This window comes from Mesoplodon densirostris, chromosome 10, assembly GCF_025265405.1.
Source record: "Mesoplodon densirostris isolate mMesDen1 chromosome 10, mMesDen1 primary haplotype, whole genome shotgun sequence".
NCBI classification, from domain to species: Eukaryota; Metazoa; Chordata; class Mammalia; order Artiodactyla; family Ziphiidae; genus Mesoplodon; species Mesoplodon densirostris.
The window spans coordinates 56,701,871-56,717,884 of record NC_082670.1 but is presented as its reverse complement, the minus strand read 5'-3'; the positions used below and the strand labels follow the sequence as shown (position 1 = coordinate 56,717,884).

General features: G+C 42.6%; 1 protein-coding gene across 2 annotated transcripts in view; it reads left to right on the top strand.

Annotated features, from left to right (window-relative positions):
• The window catches only part of OSBPL10 (oxysterol binding protein like 10), a 294,376-nt gene that overhangs the window by 219,369 nt on the left and 58,993 nt on the right, over positions 1 to 16,014 (top strand). For both annotated transcript variants that reach the window (XM_060109530.1, XM_060109531.1), the window contains one exon: positions 8,511 to 8,665. In XM_060109530.1, the coding sequence (XP_059965513.1) occupies positions 8,511 to 8,665 (155 nt within the window). The remainder of the gene's footprint in view (positions 1 to 8,510; positions 8,666 to 16,014) is intronic.

The following is a 16,014-nucleotide window of genomic DNA, read 5'->3' as shown; positions in this document are numbered from 1 at the left end:
TTGGCCTTCAAAGCCTTTGCTTTGGCTTCAGCTTTGGGAGGGGCAGGGGCTGAGAGAAGGAAAGAAAATGAGGGTGTGAGGGCGCTCACTACTGGTCTTGAGGCTGGAAGTGATTTATACACTCGTTTTCATTCGCTCTATATTAGAATTTTCCTCCTTTATCCTCATATGAGGCAGCTGTATCCAGACTCCCAAACCAGTGGCTGGTGATTAGAGCAGCTGGACTGGTCTGAGGCGGTCTTCTCTCCTGTCCTCCGTCACTGGTTCTTTGACGCTCTTAATCCATAGAATGTACAGAAAACTGCATTTCCCAGCATGCATTGCTACCCCCATCCTTCCTGTCCTGGTCTTTGTCTCAAGATGCTGTGTATCACAAGCAGGCCAGACTCTACTTCCTGCCCTGTTGTCTGTCTCCTGGTTGTCATCTCTGAATGATGGTGGTGTGGAGGGGAGGGAGGGCCAGAGTTAAGGTATGGGAGTAATGGACGGAACATTGTCCTGATTGCCTAGGAGAGCAGATTTCATTTTTTCCCCTAGTGCTTTTGTAAGTTTTCCTAATTATTCTAGAGGACATTTACTACTTGCATAATAAAATAAAATGAAAAGAAAGTAGTACCCCTGTATTTATGAGACAGCTTCCCAGTATTTAGGATCTGAATCCAACTTCAGGTCTCTGAGCAGGCGTTGGTCAACAGGACAGGTAAGAAGTATCTTTCCACCTTTCTTAGGGAAGATTCTGGGTCTTGGAACCCTGGGTTGGTTTTCTTAGTCCAACCCCATCCACCTTATTATTTATGGGGATTCTTCATAAGCCTATCCTTAGCTCATCCTTCAGCCTTTGATTTTAGTGTTGTGAGTTTCTAACTTTTTAAAAATGACATCAAGGACTGATATATGGATGCCTTTTTGCCATTAAAAAAAAAGTTGTGGTAAAAATACAAATTAAAAAAATTTGGATTGGTTCAAGATGGTGGAGTAGAAGGATGTGCTCTCACTCCCTCTTGCGAGAACACTGGAATCACAACTAACTGCTGAACAATCATCGACAGGAAGACACTGGAACTCACCAAAAAAGATACCCCACATCCAAAGAAAAAGGAGAAGCCACAATGAGATGGTAGGAGGGGCACAATCACAATAAAATCAAATCCCATAACTGCTGTGTGGGTGACTCACAAACTGGAGAACACTTACACCACAGAAGTCCACCCACTGGAGTGAAGGTTCTGAGCCCCATGTCAGGCTTCTGAACCAGGTGGTCCGGCAACGGGAGGAGGAATTCCTAGAGAATCAGACTTTGAAGGCTAGCAAGATTTGATGACAGAACTCCAACAGGACTTGGGGAAACAGAGACTCCACTCTTGGAGGGCACACACAAAGTAGTGTGCGCATCGGGACCCAGGGGAAGGAACAGTGACCCCAGGGGAGACTGAACCAGACCTACCTGCTAGTGTTGGAGGGTCTCCTGCAGAGGTGGTGGGTGGCTCTGTCTCACCATGAGGACAAGGACACTGGCAGCAGAAGTTCTGGGAAGTACTCCTTGGCGTGAGCCCTCCCAGAGTCCACCATTAGCCCCACCAAAGAGCCCGGGTAGGCTCCAGTGTTGGGTCACCTCAGGCCAAACAACCAACAGGGAGGGGACCCACCCCACCCATCAGCAGACAAGAGGATTAAACTTTTACTGAGCTCTGCTCACCAGAGCAACAGCCACCTCTACCCACCACCAGTCCCTCCCATCAGGAAACTTGCTCAAGCCTCTTAGGTAGCCTCATCCACCAGAGGGCAGACAGCAGAAGCAAGAAGAACTACAGTCCTGCAGCCTGTGGTACAAAAACCACATTCACAGAAAGATAGACAAGATGAAAAGGCAGAGGACTATATACCAGATGAAGGAACAAGATAAAACCCCAGAAAAACAACTAAATGAAGTGGAGATAGGCAACCTTCCAGAAAAAGAATTCAGAATAGTGATAGTGAAGATGATCCAGGACCTCGGAAAAAGAATGGAGGCAAAGATTGACAAGATGCAAGAAGTGTTTCACAAAGATCTAGAAGAATTAAAGAACAAACAAACAGAGATGAACAATACAATAACTGAAATGAAAACTACACTAGAAGGAATCAATAGCAGAATAACTGAGGCAGAAGAACAGATAAGTGACCTGGAAGACAGAATGGTGGAATTCACTGCTGCGGAACAGAATAAAGAAAAAAGAATGAAAAGAAATGAAGACAACCTAAGAGACATGTGCGACAACATTAAACACAAGAACATTCGCATTATAGGGGTCCTAGAAGGAGAAGAGACAGAGAAAGGACCTGAGAAAATATTTGAAGAGATTATAGTCAAAAACTTTCCTGACATGGGAAAGGAAATAGCCACCAAAGTACAGGAAGTGCGGAGAATCCCATACAGGATAAACCCAAGGAGAAACACACCGAGACACATAGTAATCAAATTGGCAAAAATTAAAGACAAAGAAAAATTACTGAAAGCAGCAAGAGAAAATACTTAAAGTGATGAAAGGGAAGAACCTACAACCAAGATTACTCTACCCAGCAAGGATCTCATTCAGATTCGATGGAGAAATCAAAAGCTTTACAGACAAGCAAAAGCTAAGAGAATCCAGCACCACCAAACCAGCTCTACAGCAAATGCTAAAGGAACTTCTCTAAGTGGGAAACACAAGAGAAGAAAAGGACCTACAAAAACAAACCCAAAACAATTAAGAAAATGGTAATAGGAACATACATATCGATAATTACCTTAAATGTGAATGGGTTAAATGCTCCAACCAAAAGACACAGGCTTGCTGAGTGGATACAAAAACAAGACCCATATATATGCCGTCTACAAGAGACCCACTTCAGACCTAGGGACACATGCAGACTGAAAGTGAGGGGATGGAAAAAGATACTCCATGCAAATGGAAATCAAAAGAAAGCTGGAGTAGCAATACTCATATCAGATAAAATAGACTTTAAAATAAAGAATGTTACAAGAGACAGGAAGGCCACTACATAATGATCAAGGGATCAATCCAAGAAGAAGATATAACAATTATAAATATATATGCACCCAACATAGGAGCACTTCAATACATAAGGCAACTGCTAACAGCTATAAAATAGGAAATTGACAGTAACACAATCATAGTAGGGTACTTTAGCGCCTGATTTACACCAATTGACAGATTATCCAAACAGAAAATTAATAAGGAAACAGAATCTTTAAATGACACAACAGACCAGATAGATTTAATTGATATTTATAGGACATTCCATCCAAAAATAGCAGATTACACTTTCTTCTTAAGTGCGCACAGAACATTCTCCAGGATAGCTCACATCTTGTGTCACAAATCAAGCCTCAGTAAATTTAAGAAAATTGAAATCATATCAACCATCTTTTCTGACCACAACGCTATGAGATTAGAAATCAATTACAAGGCAAAAAATGTAAAAATCACAAACACATGGAGGCTAAACAATACGTTATTAAATAACCAAGAGATCACTGAGGAGATCAAAGAGGAAATCAAAAAATACCTAGAGACAAATGACAATGAAAACACAATGATCCAAAACCTATGGGATGCAGCAAAAGCATTTCTAAGAGGGAAGTTTATAGCTATACAAGCCTAACTCAAAAAGAAGAAAAGTCTCAAATAAACAATCTAACCTTACACCTAAAGGAGCTAGAGAAAGAAGAACAAACAAAACCCAAAGTTAGCAGAAGGAAAGAAATCATGAAGATCAGAGCAGAAATAAATGAAATAGAAACAATACAACAATAGCAAAGATCAATAAAACTAAAAGCTGGTTCTTTGAGGAGGTAAACAAAATTGATAAATCATTAGCCAGACTCATCAAGAAAAAGAGGGAGAGGACTCAAATCAATAAAATTAGAAATGAAAAAGGAGAAGTTACAGTGGACACTGCATAAATACAAAGCATCATAAGGGACTACTACAAGCAACTCTATGCCAATAAAATGGACAACCTGGAAGAAATGGACAAATTCTTAGAAAGGTATAACCTTCCAAGACTGAACCAGGAAGAAATAGAAAAAACGAACAGACTAATCACAAGTAATGTAATTGAAACTGTGATTAAACATCTTCCAACAAACAAAAGTCCAGGACCAGATGGCTTCACAGGTGAATTCTATCAAACATTTAGAGAAGAGCTAACACCCATCCGTCTCAAACTCTTCCAAAAAATTGCAGAGGAAGGAACACTCCCAAACTCATTCTATGAGGCCACCATCACCCTGATACCAAAACCAGACAAATACACTACAAAAAAAGAATGTTACAGACCAATATCACTCATGAATATAGATGCAGAAATCCTCAACAAAATACTAGCAAACAGAATCGAACAACACATTAAAAGGATCATACACCATGATCAAGTGGGATTTATCCCAGGGATGCAAGGATTCTTCAATATACACAAATAAATCAATGTGATACACCATATTAACAACTTGAAGAAGAAAAACCATATGATCATCTCAATAGATGCAGAAAAATCTTTTGACAAAATTCAACACCCATTTATGATAAAAACTCTCCAGAAAGTGGTCATTGAGGGAACCTACCTCAACATAATAAAGGCCATATATGACAAACCCACAGCAGACATCATTCTCAATGGTGAAAAACTGAAAGCATTTCCTCTAAGATCAGGAACAAGTCAAGGATGTCCACTCTCCCCATTCTTATTCAACATAGTTTTGGAAGTCCCAGCCACAGCAGTCAGAGAAGAAAAAGAAATAAAAGGATTACAAACTGAAAAGAAGAAGTAAAACTGTCGCTGTTTGCAGATGACATGTTACAGAAGACATCTGATAGGCAGATGACATAGAGAATCCTAAAGATGCCACCAGAAAACTACTAGAGCTAATCAATGAATTTGGTTGCAGGATACAAAAAAGATACACAGAAATCTCTTGCATTCCTACACACTAGTGATGAAAAATCTGAAAGAGAAATTAAGGAAACACTCCCATTTACCCTTGCAACAAAAAGAATAAAATACCTGGGAATAAACCTACCTAGGGAGACAAAAGACCTGTATGCAGAAAACTATAAGACACTGATGAAAGAAATTAAAGATGATACAAACAGATGGAGAGATATACCATGTTCTTGGATTGGAAGAATCAATATTGTGAAAATGACTATACTACCCAAAGCAATCTACAGATTCATTGCAATCCCTATCATATTACCAATGGCATTTTTTATGGAACCAGAACAAAAAATCTTAAAATCTGTATGGAGAAACAAAAGACCCCGAATAGCCAAAGCAGTCTTGAGGGAAAGAAATGGAGCTGGAGGAATCAGACTCCCTGACTTCAGACTATACTACAAAGCAACAGTAATCAAGACAATATGGTACCGGCACAAAAACAGAAATATAGATCGGTGGAATAAGGTAGAAAGCCCAGAGATAAACCCACACACCTATGGTCAACTAATCTATGACAAAGGACGCAAGGATATACAATGGAGAAAAGACAGTCTCTTCAATAAGTGGTGCTGGGAAAACGGGACAGCTACATGTAAAAGAATGAAATTAGAACACTTCCCAACACCATACAGAAAAACGAACTCAAAATGGATTCGAGACCTAAATGTAAGACCGGACACTATAAAACTCTTAGAGGAAAACATAGGCAGAATACTCTTTGACATAAATCACAGCAAGATCTTTTTTGATCCACCTCGTAGGGTAATGGAAATAAAAACAAAAATAAACAAATGGGACCTAATGAAACTTAAATCTTTCGCACAGCAAAGGAAACCATAAACAGGACGAAAAGACAGCCCTCAAAATGGGAGAAAATATTTGCAAACGAATCAACAGACAAAGGATTAATCTCCAAAATTTATAAACAGCTCATGCAGCTCAATATCAAAACTACAAACAACCCAATCCAAAAATTGGCAGAAGACCTAAATAGACATTTCTCCACAGAAGACATATAGATGGGCAAGAAGCACATGAAAAGCTGCTCAGCATCACTAATTGTTAGAGAAATGCAAATCAAAAGTACAATGAGGTATCACCTCACACCAGTTAGGCTGGGCATCATCAGAAAATCTACAAACAACAGATGCTGGAGAGGGTGTGGAGAAAAGGGAACCCTCTTGCACTGTTGGTGGGAATGTAAATTGATACAGCCACTATGGAGAACAGTATGGAGGTTCCTTAAGAAACTAAAAATAGATTTACCATATGACCCAGCAATCCCACTACTGGGCATATACCCAGAGAAAACCATAAATCAGAAAGATACATGCACCCCAGTGTTCACTGCAGCACTATTTACAATAGCCAGGTCATGGAAGTAGCCTAAATGCCCATCGACAGACAAATGGATAAAGAAGATGTGGTACATATATACAGTGGAATATCACTCAGCCATAACATGGAATGAAATTGGGTCATTTGTAGAGACGTGGATTGATCTAGAGACTGTCATACAGAGCGAAGTAAGTCAGAAAGAGAAAAACAAATATTGTATATTAACGCATGTACGTGTAACCTAGAAAAATGGTACAGATGAACCGGTTTGCAGGGCAGAAATTGAGACACAGATGTAGAAAACAAATGTATGGACACCAAGGGGGGAGAGCAGTGGGGCGTGGAAGTGGTGGTGTGATGAATTGGGAGATTGGGATTGACATGTATACACTGATGTGTATAAAATGGATGACTAATAAGAACCTGCTGTATAAAAAAATAAAATTCAAAAAAATAAAAATTGGGGTTCCTAACCATTTTAAAGTATACAACTCAGTAGTGTTAAACACATTCATATTATTGTACAACCAATCTCCAGAAACCTTTTCATCTTGCAAAACTGAACCTCTATATCCATTAAATAACTCTTCCCCCCACCCCCTTTTCCTCACTTTGTCCCCAGCCCTTCTCCACCAGGGACATACAGGCTTTTTGAAACATACACTCTTCTTGAAATTGACCATCTCTGAAAGTCTTAATGGTCATCCATTCATTCAGCACAGATTTAAGGAGCTCACACTCCTTGCCAGACCCTGTTCTAGGTTCTGGGGATACAGCAGTGAGCAAGGGCAGTATTGTCCCTGTTTTTAAGGAGCTGATGTTCTAGGGAGAAGAGGAAGGCAGACAATAAACGAATGAACAGGGTGAGTTCAGAGAGTGCTAAGAGCCATAAGACAGTAAACCGACAGCTGGGACAGGGGGTGCCTCTGGGGTGCTGCTTTGGCCAGCGAAGTCCCCCAGGGCCTTTCTGAGCGCGTGATCGTTGAGCCGACCCCTGGATCTACTCAGGAGATCTCCTCCCCCAGGTAGAGGAACTAGAGGATGGCAGTCTGAGCAGGGAAACAGCACACACAAAGGCTCTCGTCTCTTTGAAGAATGGGAAGAAAAAAAAACAGAACAGCCTCGCTTGAGCATTGTGAGCAGCCGGGAGAGAATGAGGAGATGCCAGGCAGCATCTGAGGTGCTGAAGGGCGGCTGAGTTCTAGTTCACGTGAGGTTGTCTGCACTTGAGCCCACCTTTCCTTCATCACTCACTCCTGTGCTCACGCTGAGAACAGAAGCGCCAGATTCAGCTGAGTTTGAGGCCTATTTTTTTTCTAATGGCAGAATTGCTACAGGGTAAAGAAATCTACCTCTGATCACTCCTGTCCCCTTTAGTAAGCATATATACAACTATTCTGTAATAACCCATTACTCTTGGAAAGATCAGTATTAGAATTAGAAAGTTTTTTTTGTTGTTCCCAAGGGTTGAGGGAAAATTTTTAAAATGCTTTATAAGGAATTCCCTGGTGGTCCAGTGGTTAGGACTCTGCATGTTCACGGCTAAGGGCCTGGGTTTGATCCCTGGTTGGGAAACAGATCCCAAAAGCCGTGTGGCGTGGCCAAATAAAAAAAGAAAAAAGAAAAAAGCTTTATTAACAGCAATATGGTAGCTAGAATGGCACGACCGCATCCATCCTCCATGCCCATGTCCGTCCATGATGTGGCTTCCTGACTTCTGCCACCCGAATGGACTTCGGCCACATCTAATGGCCAATCACACATGGCGTGATCACACTGCAGGCGTCTTTTCTCAGCTGTGGTCATCATGTCAGTGGGCATTCAGACTGCATTTCAAGCAGCCCATACCCGATACAATTTGACTTTTGCTTTTTATTGTAAATATTTATAAGTATTTTTGAAAAGTTAAAAAAAATAAGAAAAACACCCTCAAGGAAGCACGGCACATGCGAATTATTTTTGTCCAGGGACAGGGAGAGACACAGCCTATGGTCATTATGCAGAAACTCGTTTATAAATAGGTGACCTGAATCTACACTTAAATCCACTGAATCAGCTTAAATCCACTATGGTCCACTTAAAATTGGACCCACTTCAAGTTGGGTTTCTTCAACAGCATGGTATGGCTATTTCTTGAGCTCTAAATGTTGGATTTGGAAAATACTTGGCATCATTCTAGGTCTTTATTTCAGAAAGCATCCTGGGATGGCACGGGCCTAAGTCACACTCCACAGAGCAGCTGAAAAATGGGACACTTGGCTCTTTGCCATCGGCCAGCGCCAGCATAACCTGGGCCATTTTACCCAACTCCGTGGAGGATGAACAAACCTGCCCGCCAGAGCCAGAGGTAAGTTTGCCAGCCTCTCTTCGCACCTTTCATGGCTTGTGTTAGCGCTTGTTCAGAAGTAGAGTAATTATATTTGTAACTTGCTCACCGCTGGGTTTTAAGAGGAGACAAATTATAAAATGGAAGCATTGCCCAGGGAGACAAAATCAGCTCCGTGCACGCCTGGCGCTCCTGCTCTTGTGCCTGGCAGCTGCCGTGGGCGAACTGTGATCCAACTGATGGGGAATCTCCTATTTTCATTGAAATGGAAGTCGTTTTCACGTCACGTGGGAGAAACTCTAACACACCCACTAACGTGACGCCTGTTGACGTGATGGGAGTGGTTACAATATATTATGTTGCTCCCCTGAATATTGGCTTCTTTGTGTGGTTGTGCTAATAACATGAGCTCCTTCCTCCCATGCTTGATCCCCGCATGCTACAAAACCGGGCCAGCCCAGTGGCAGTGGCTGGGACTCTTCTAGGCGTTGCACTAGCCCAGGTCCAGGGAGGAGCAGCCCTGCAGACCTTAGGGGCTAGCCAGGCCCCCACAGGCTCCCTGGACCCAGTCATCTGCCCACGCAATCTCCGTGACTAACTGCACCTCTAAGTGGCAGCTGGAGGGAAACCAAATGCAGCCTGCATTTTGTCAATTTCCCTGGGTGTCATGAGTGAATTTCTGCTTTTTCTCTTTCTTTGGATGCATGTGTCCTGTTGACATGATCTCGTGAACTGGGCTGGGACCTACTTTAACCATGTGTTAGAGGTGGTTCTTCATTTGAATTGAAATCACTTTAGCCTGAAAATTGTGGAGCAAAATCTACTTTGTAAGGTTGCAAGCCCCAAGGCAGCTTCTTCAGTCAAATGGTCTTGGTTATCCATTGAAATGTTTCTCCAAGCTTCACGTGATTCTATTCTCCGAGGGCCGCCTGAGGGCTTAGGTCTTCCAGAAGCAGGATCGGCCTGCCTGCAAGTATTTCATCAGCATCTGTAAGATGACTTTGCAGGGTATGAAACGATAGGGGATGTGAGATTTTGAAAGGTATTTGCCTCTGCCTGTACACCGAATCTCAGGGGGAAAACACTTGTAGCTGACGTGTGGGTGCCTCGCAAGGCAAGTTGGCAACTGAGAAGATGTCGCAGCTTGCTGTCAGGTAGCTCTTTTGAGAGCCTTGGGTGGGGTCACATTTGAGGAGGTCGTGCTTAGCTGCTAAGGGGTTGAGAATTCCAATCACCTCCATTCTGTTGGAAAAGAACCTTTAGGAGTTCACACCATAATACACATACCTAAATCTTGCTCTAGAAAGAAATTAAAAGAGAAGTTCTTAGATCTTTAGAAATAACTGTTTAGATCCTCATCCCCAGCAGCATCACAGGGAAACCCTAACAGAGGCTGTCACCTAATAAGCTTTTTATTTAAAAAATGATTATTTATTTACTTAAGTGTAGTTGATTTATAATGTGTTAATTTGTACTGTACAGCAAAGTGATTTAGTTACACATATATATAATTATTAAATGTTCTTTCCCATTATGGTTTATCACAGGATATTGAATACAGTTCCCTGTGCTATACAGTAGGACCTTGTTGCTTATCCATTCCATACATAAAAGCTTACACCTGCTACCCCCAACCTCCCACTCCATCCCTCTCCTAACCCCCCTCCCCCCAGCAAGTACAAGTCTGTTCTCTACGTCTGTGAGTCTGCATAGATAGGTTCATTTGTGTCATATTTTAGATTCCACATATAAGTGATATCATATGGTGTTTGTCTTTCTCTTTCTGATTTGTTTCACTTAGTATGATAGTCTCTAGTTGCATCCACGTTGCTGCAAATGGCATTATTTCGTTCCTTTATATGGCTAAGTAGTATTCCATTGTATATATGCACCACATCTTCTTTATCCATTCATCTGTTGATGGACATTTAGGTTGCTTCCATGTCGTGGCTATTGTGAATAGTGGGACTATGAACATAGGGGTGCCTGTATTTTTTTGAATCAGAGTTGTGTCTAGATATATGCCCAGGATTGGGATTGATGGTTCCTATGGTAGCTCTAATTTTAGTTTTCTGAGGACCCTCCTTACTATTCCCAATAGTGGCTGCCCCGATTTACATTCCCATCAACAGTACAAGAGGGTTCCCTTTTCTCCGTGCTCTCTCCAGCATTTATTGTTTGTAGTTTTTGATGATGGCCATTCTGACTGGTGTGAGGTGATACCTCACTGTAGTTTTGATTTGCATTTCTCTAATGATTAGTGATGTTGAGCATCTTTTCACGTGCCTGTTGGCCGTCTGTATGTCTTTGGAGAAATATCTACTTAGTAACCTGATAAGCTTAGTATTAGGGTTGCTGATCTTCCCTATTCTGAGTCCTTCCTAGTGTACGTTCTGCCTTTCCTGTGGGTGTTTTTTCTAACCCAGAAGTTTGAGAGGTCTGTTCTTTTTACATAAAATTATTGCCCATTTTGCTTTGCCAGTCAGTAGCATTGGCAGAAGATAGTATATCATTGTCCATACGAAATAACTAGCTCCCAAGTTGAACTTTTAAAAAATACTTTGAAGGAGAAGAACTAGGGAGAGCTTTTAAGTTAGGAACAGTCATTAATTTCTGATTGTCGTTTTTGCTCTTATTCCTTTTGTCAGAGTGATAGGAGATATTCTCTGGTACTCCCTTGCAGCAGTGAGAGGCTTATGGGGTGTGATGCGGGGTGAATGTTTTATGAGAAGGAAGGATTAGAGCTCTTTTGCAAAGACGTCCTTCATTTTTTCCAGTGACAACTCTGGTAGATGATTCTCATAACCCAAACAGCTAGTGTTGGTTGGACACTGTTTTTATTTTAGGCCATTGTGCTTTGTCACTTTTTTTTTTTTTTTGTAACAGTTGAAGAAGCTAGCCATAGCCACCCAATAGTTTTCTTGTCAGAAAAAGGAAAATGTTTCCATTGCCTCCCTTTTGTACAATTCGGAGAAATAACCCAAGAAGGGATGAAGTGAAATTCCTTATGAGAAGGTTTCTTATCCCTTTTTTTTTTTTTTTTTTTTTTTTTTTCAGTACGCAGGCCTCTCACTGTTGTGGCCTCTCCCGTTGCGGAGCACAGGCTCCGGACGCGCAGGCTCAGCGGCCATGGCTCATGGGCCCAGCCGCTCCGCGGCATGTGGGATCTTCCCAGACTGGGGCACGAACCCATGTCCCCTGCATTGGCAGGCGGACTCTCAACCACTGCACCACCAGGGAAGCCCTTCTTATCCCTTTTGATGTGGAGAATGTAGTTACTATGTGAGTGATCATTGGGAGACTAGGAATTGTAGTTATTGTGGTACTTTAGCCAAATATTTTCTTCTGGCTTATTGTTTTGATCATATTAGGTCTTTAGGAGCATAAATTAGGGTATAAAACGTACTGCATTCTAATGTATATATATTTTTTAATGCCATCCAGCAATTAACTCCATCCAATTCCCATCAGACATAGACTGGGTATCCTACAATTCAACTCAATTCTGATACTGTCCACCTGGAAGGAGCATCAGATCTCACAGGTGAAGGGCTCAGTCCTGCAAGACCGAGCACCCCATCAACTTCAGACGCCAGTCATAGATCCAGTTGTCACCTGTGCTTCTGACCAACCGGCTGTGGATTGGAGGTTCCCATGTCCTCTTCCTCAGGCTTGATTAATTCGCTAGGGTGGCTCACAGAACTCAGAGAAACATCTACCAGTTTGTTACAAAAGGATGTAATTCAGGAACAGAAGGAAGAGATGCATACAGCAAGGTCTGTGGGAAGGAGCTCGGAGCTTCCGTGCCCTCCTGCCCTCTCCGAGTGCACCACTCTCCCCACCAACCGTGAAGCTCTCTGAACCCTGTTCTTTAGGGTTTTTAAGGAGGCTTCATTACATAGGCATGATTGGTTAAATTTTTGGCCACTGGTGATTTACCCTCCAGGCCCCCTCCCCTCCCCGGAGGTCAGGGGTGGGACTGAAAGCTCCAACCCTCTGATAACTGGGGTTGGCTCCACTGGCAACCATCCCCCATCCTTAGGTGACCCAGGAGCTTTCCAAAAGTCACTCATTAACATAACAAAAGACACCTTTAAAGCTCTCAGCATTTAGGAAACTCCAAGGGTTTTAGGAACTCTGTGCTGGAAATAGGGACAAAAAAGCAAATATATATTTCTTACCATAAATCACAATGTTACACTCCCCTCCGCTGGTTCTGGCTTACCATAAAACAACTTACAGATACCTGGAAAAATGAATGCATTTTCAAGCTGAGTCTGTTTCATTCTCGACAGAATAGAACTCAGAAGAGCAGCGTGTTTTTAATATGTGTGTTACAAGAGAATTGTGGTCGGCTCTGTTATCAAATGCAGTGATCTCAAAATTTTATTCGGCTGGGGCTGGGACCCACTAAATGTGAAAATGAAATATTCTTCCATAATGAAGTGAGTTAGGATCTTGGTTTCCCCGTTAGGAGAACAGTATTTCAACTCTCTCTCAGCATGGTTTGAAATGTAAGTTTAGACAGAAAAGCGTTTTGGTGGTGCTTTCTTTGTCAAAGAGTGCCTTGTTTTAGGACAGGAGGAATGGTGACTGGGGAGATGAAGTACTGGGCCTGGCGCTCTTGACCTTCACCCACCCTCCAGATTGGAAACCTACCAACGCAAGTCCACGTCGCAGACTTTCTCACAGGGAGGTTGCTAAATGCATGACGGTTTCCTCAGTGCATTTGTGTGAGAGTTGGAAGCTGAGGCCGGGACCAGGTTCCTTCTGCTGTTGCTGCTGGCGGACAGGGTCAAGGGGATGTGAGTATTTAGAGGCAGGTGCAGTGGCCAGACTCGTTGTTCTGGGGCCTCAGTCCCCCTGCGTTGGCAGGAGAGGCTGTTGTGGCCGCAGCGCCGGCAGCATCCCGACCCTTGGATCAAGGATACCTGCAGTGGTGTGTCCTTGCATGAAAAAGTCTAAGGGGGCCTTTTGCCAGACCAGTGACGCTGTAAGCACCTAATTCCCATATCAAATCCCTTCCTGATTGAAATACCTGGAGTGGTTTCCGTTCCTGGCCCTGGATCCTGACTGGTTGGGCTGTTGGCATAGGGAAGCAGTGGGTGGCATGGGGACAGTCCTCAGTGGCAGCTCACATGTCACCATGTTTACCCACCTTTCTGGAGGCTGTTCCTGAGAGACAGAAACCCTAATTTGTGGTAAAAGTCAGGTTTATTGAGGTAAATTCATAAATAATGAAATTCACTCCTTTAAAATGCAACTTTATCACTTCTGAACTTTGATCTGTTACAACAGTTCCATCGCTTTCCAAGATTCCCTTGTGTTCCTTTGTGTTTAACTCCTCCCCTAGCCCCTGGCAAGCGCTCATCTGTTTTCTGTCCACGTAGTCTTGTCTTTTCCAGAATGCCATATAAATGGAATCATGCAGTGTGTACACATGAGCCTGGCTTTCTTTGTTTAGCATAATGTATGCTGTCTTAATTGTTGGAGGCAGTTATTAGGTGCCCGGACACCGACCCCTGGCCTCGAGGGAAAAGATGGAGAGTCAGTCCTGTTAATCCCTCTCCACTGGGGTCCTTCAGCAGGGGGTCTTGAAGCCCGTGTCTCAGGAGTACACCGTCAGCTCCTGTCAACCCCTGGGTTGACTGTTTCATTAGAAAACTTTGCCTGGTGAATTGTCTGCATCGCGATGGCAGTAGTGCTGTCAAGACACCACATGACCTACACTCCCCAAATCTAGCAGGTTCAGAAGGACTTCTCATAATGTCCCTAAGTACTAAGGACTCGATCAACATGTAAATTAGCCAGTGGGCTTTGGTTAGAAAACTGCAGAATTTAATTTTCAAGTTAGTGTGTCAAAATGCCCACTTCCCCAAAGGAGGGCATTGTTTTACAAATAAGGGAAAGAGACAGATATAAAGATTTAGCTGAATTTTGCCTCAAGAAGAATTTTCATGCTCTTGGTTGAATTGTCATCTTTAGCACTGAACTTTTGAACCACTTAACCACATATAAAGTTATTAGTTTTGAAATCCTCTGACATTCAACTTGAAGCCTGACCAGTGTAATCTCATCCCATTTTGATCCTTTTTATTCTTCATCTCCACAATACATCAATGTATAGGTAGATGTTAACTGAGCATTAAGTGTCAGGCATGGGATGGTGATAGAGTTTTTCAAGATAAGGTAATATGCTGTTTTGATCCTTTGGATAATTCTTTTTTTTTTTTTTTTTTTGTGGTGCACGGGCCTCCCACTGTTGTGGCCTCTCCTGTTGCGGAGCACAGGCTCCGGACGCACAGGCTAGTGGCCATGGCTCACAGGCCCAGCCGCTCTGCGGCATGTGGGACCTTCCCAGACTGGGACACAAATCCGTGTCCCCTGCATTGGCAGGCGGACTCTCAACCACTGCGCCACCAGGGAAGCCCTGGATAATTCTTTTAACACACATTTTCAACCTTACTGATTTGTTCAAAATATTTGACATGTATTTGTTGTCAGCTGTTTGACCATGGAGTGGGTCAGCTAACACATCCTTATAATGGTTGAAAATCAATTTAGTGAATTCTGTGATAGCTCCACAAAGTTAATGGTTGCTACGTAGGAAATGTTGTCGATCACATTTGGACTTTGTAACAAGTAAAGTCGTGGGTGATATGATTAGCCCCTTTCTACCCCACTCCCCATCCTGTCATTAGAGAGTTTGATTGCCTCTTCTTCCCAGATCCTGTAGGACAGATGTTTTTTCTCTTTGAGCCATGGCCTTTGAGTCACTACATCTTAGAATAGTCTTTAGGGGTCCAGTGGCCACTCCCCAAACTGGAGTGACTGACTGACTTGCCAAGAGTCACAGAACTGGTCAGTGGTAAAGGCAGGATGGACATCTAGACTTCCTTTCTCCCCAGCCAGTGCCCTTCTGTATATACCACACCATCTCCTGTGTCCAGGAGGATTCTTTCAGCTGCAAATAACAGAGAACCCAACAGTTAGAAGCTCAAGCAATAACTACATTTAATTTTCTCACACAGTAAGACTTCTGCCAGTGAGTGGCCACGGGTTGTTGCAGCCACTCCTGATGGCCTCAAAGATACAGGCTCTTGGAAAATGGTATGCAGTTCCTGAAAAAAATTAAAACTAGGACTACCATATGATCCAGCAGTTCCACTTGTGTGTATTTATCCAAAAGAATTGAAATAAGGTTCTTGAGATATTTGCACCCCAGGGTTCATTGCAGCTTTGTTCCTAATAGCCAAGAGGTGGAAACAACCTAAATGGATGAATGAATGAAGAAAATATGGCATATAGATGATATGATGGATGGTTATTCAGCCTTAAAAAATGAACCTTTAGAAACATTATAATAAGTG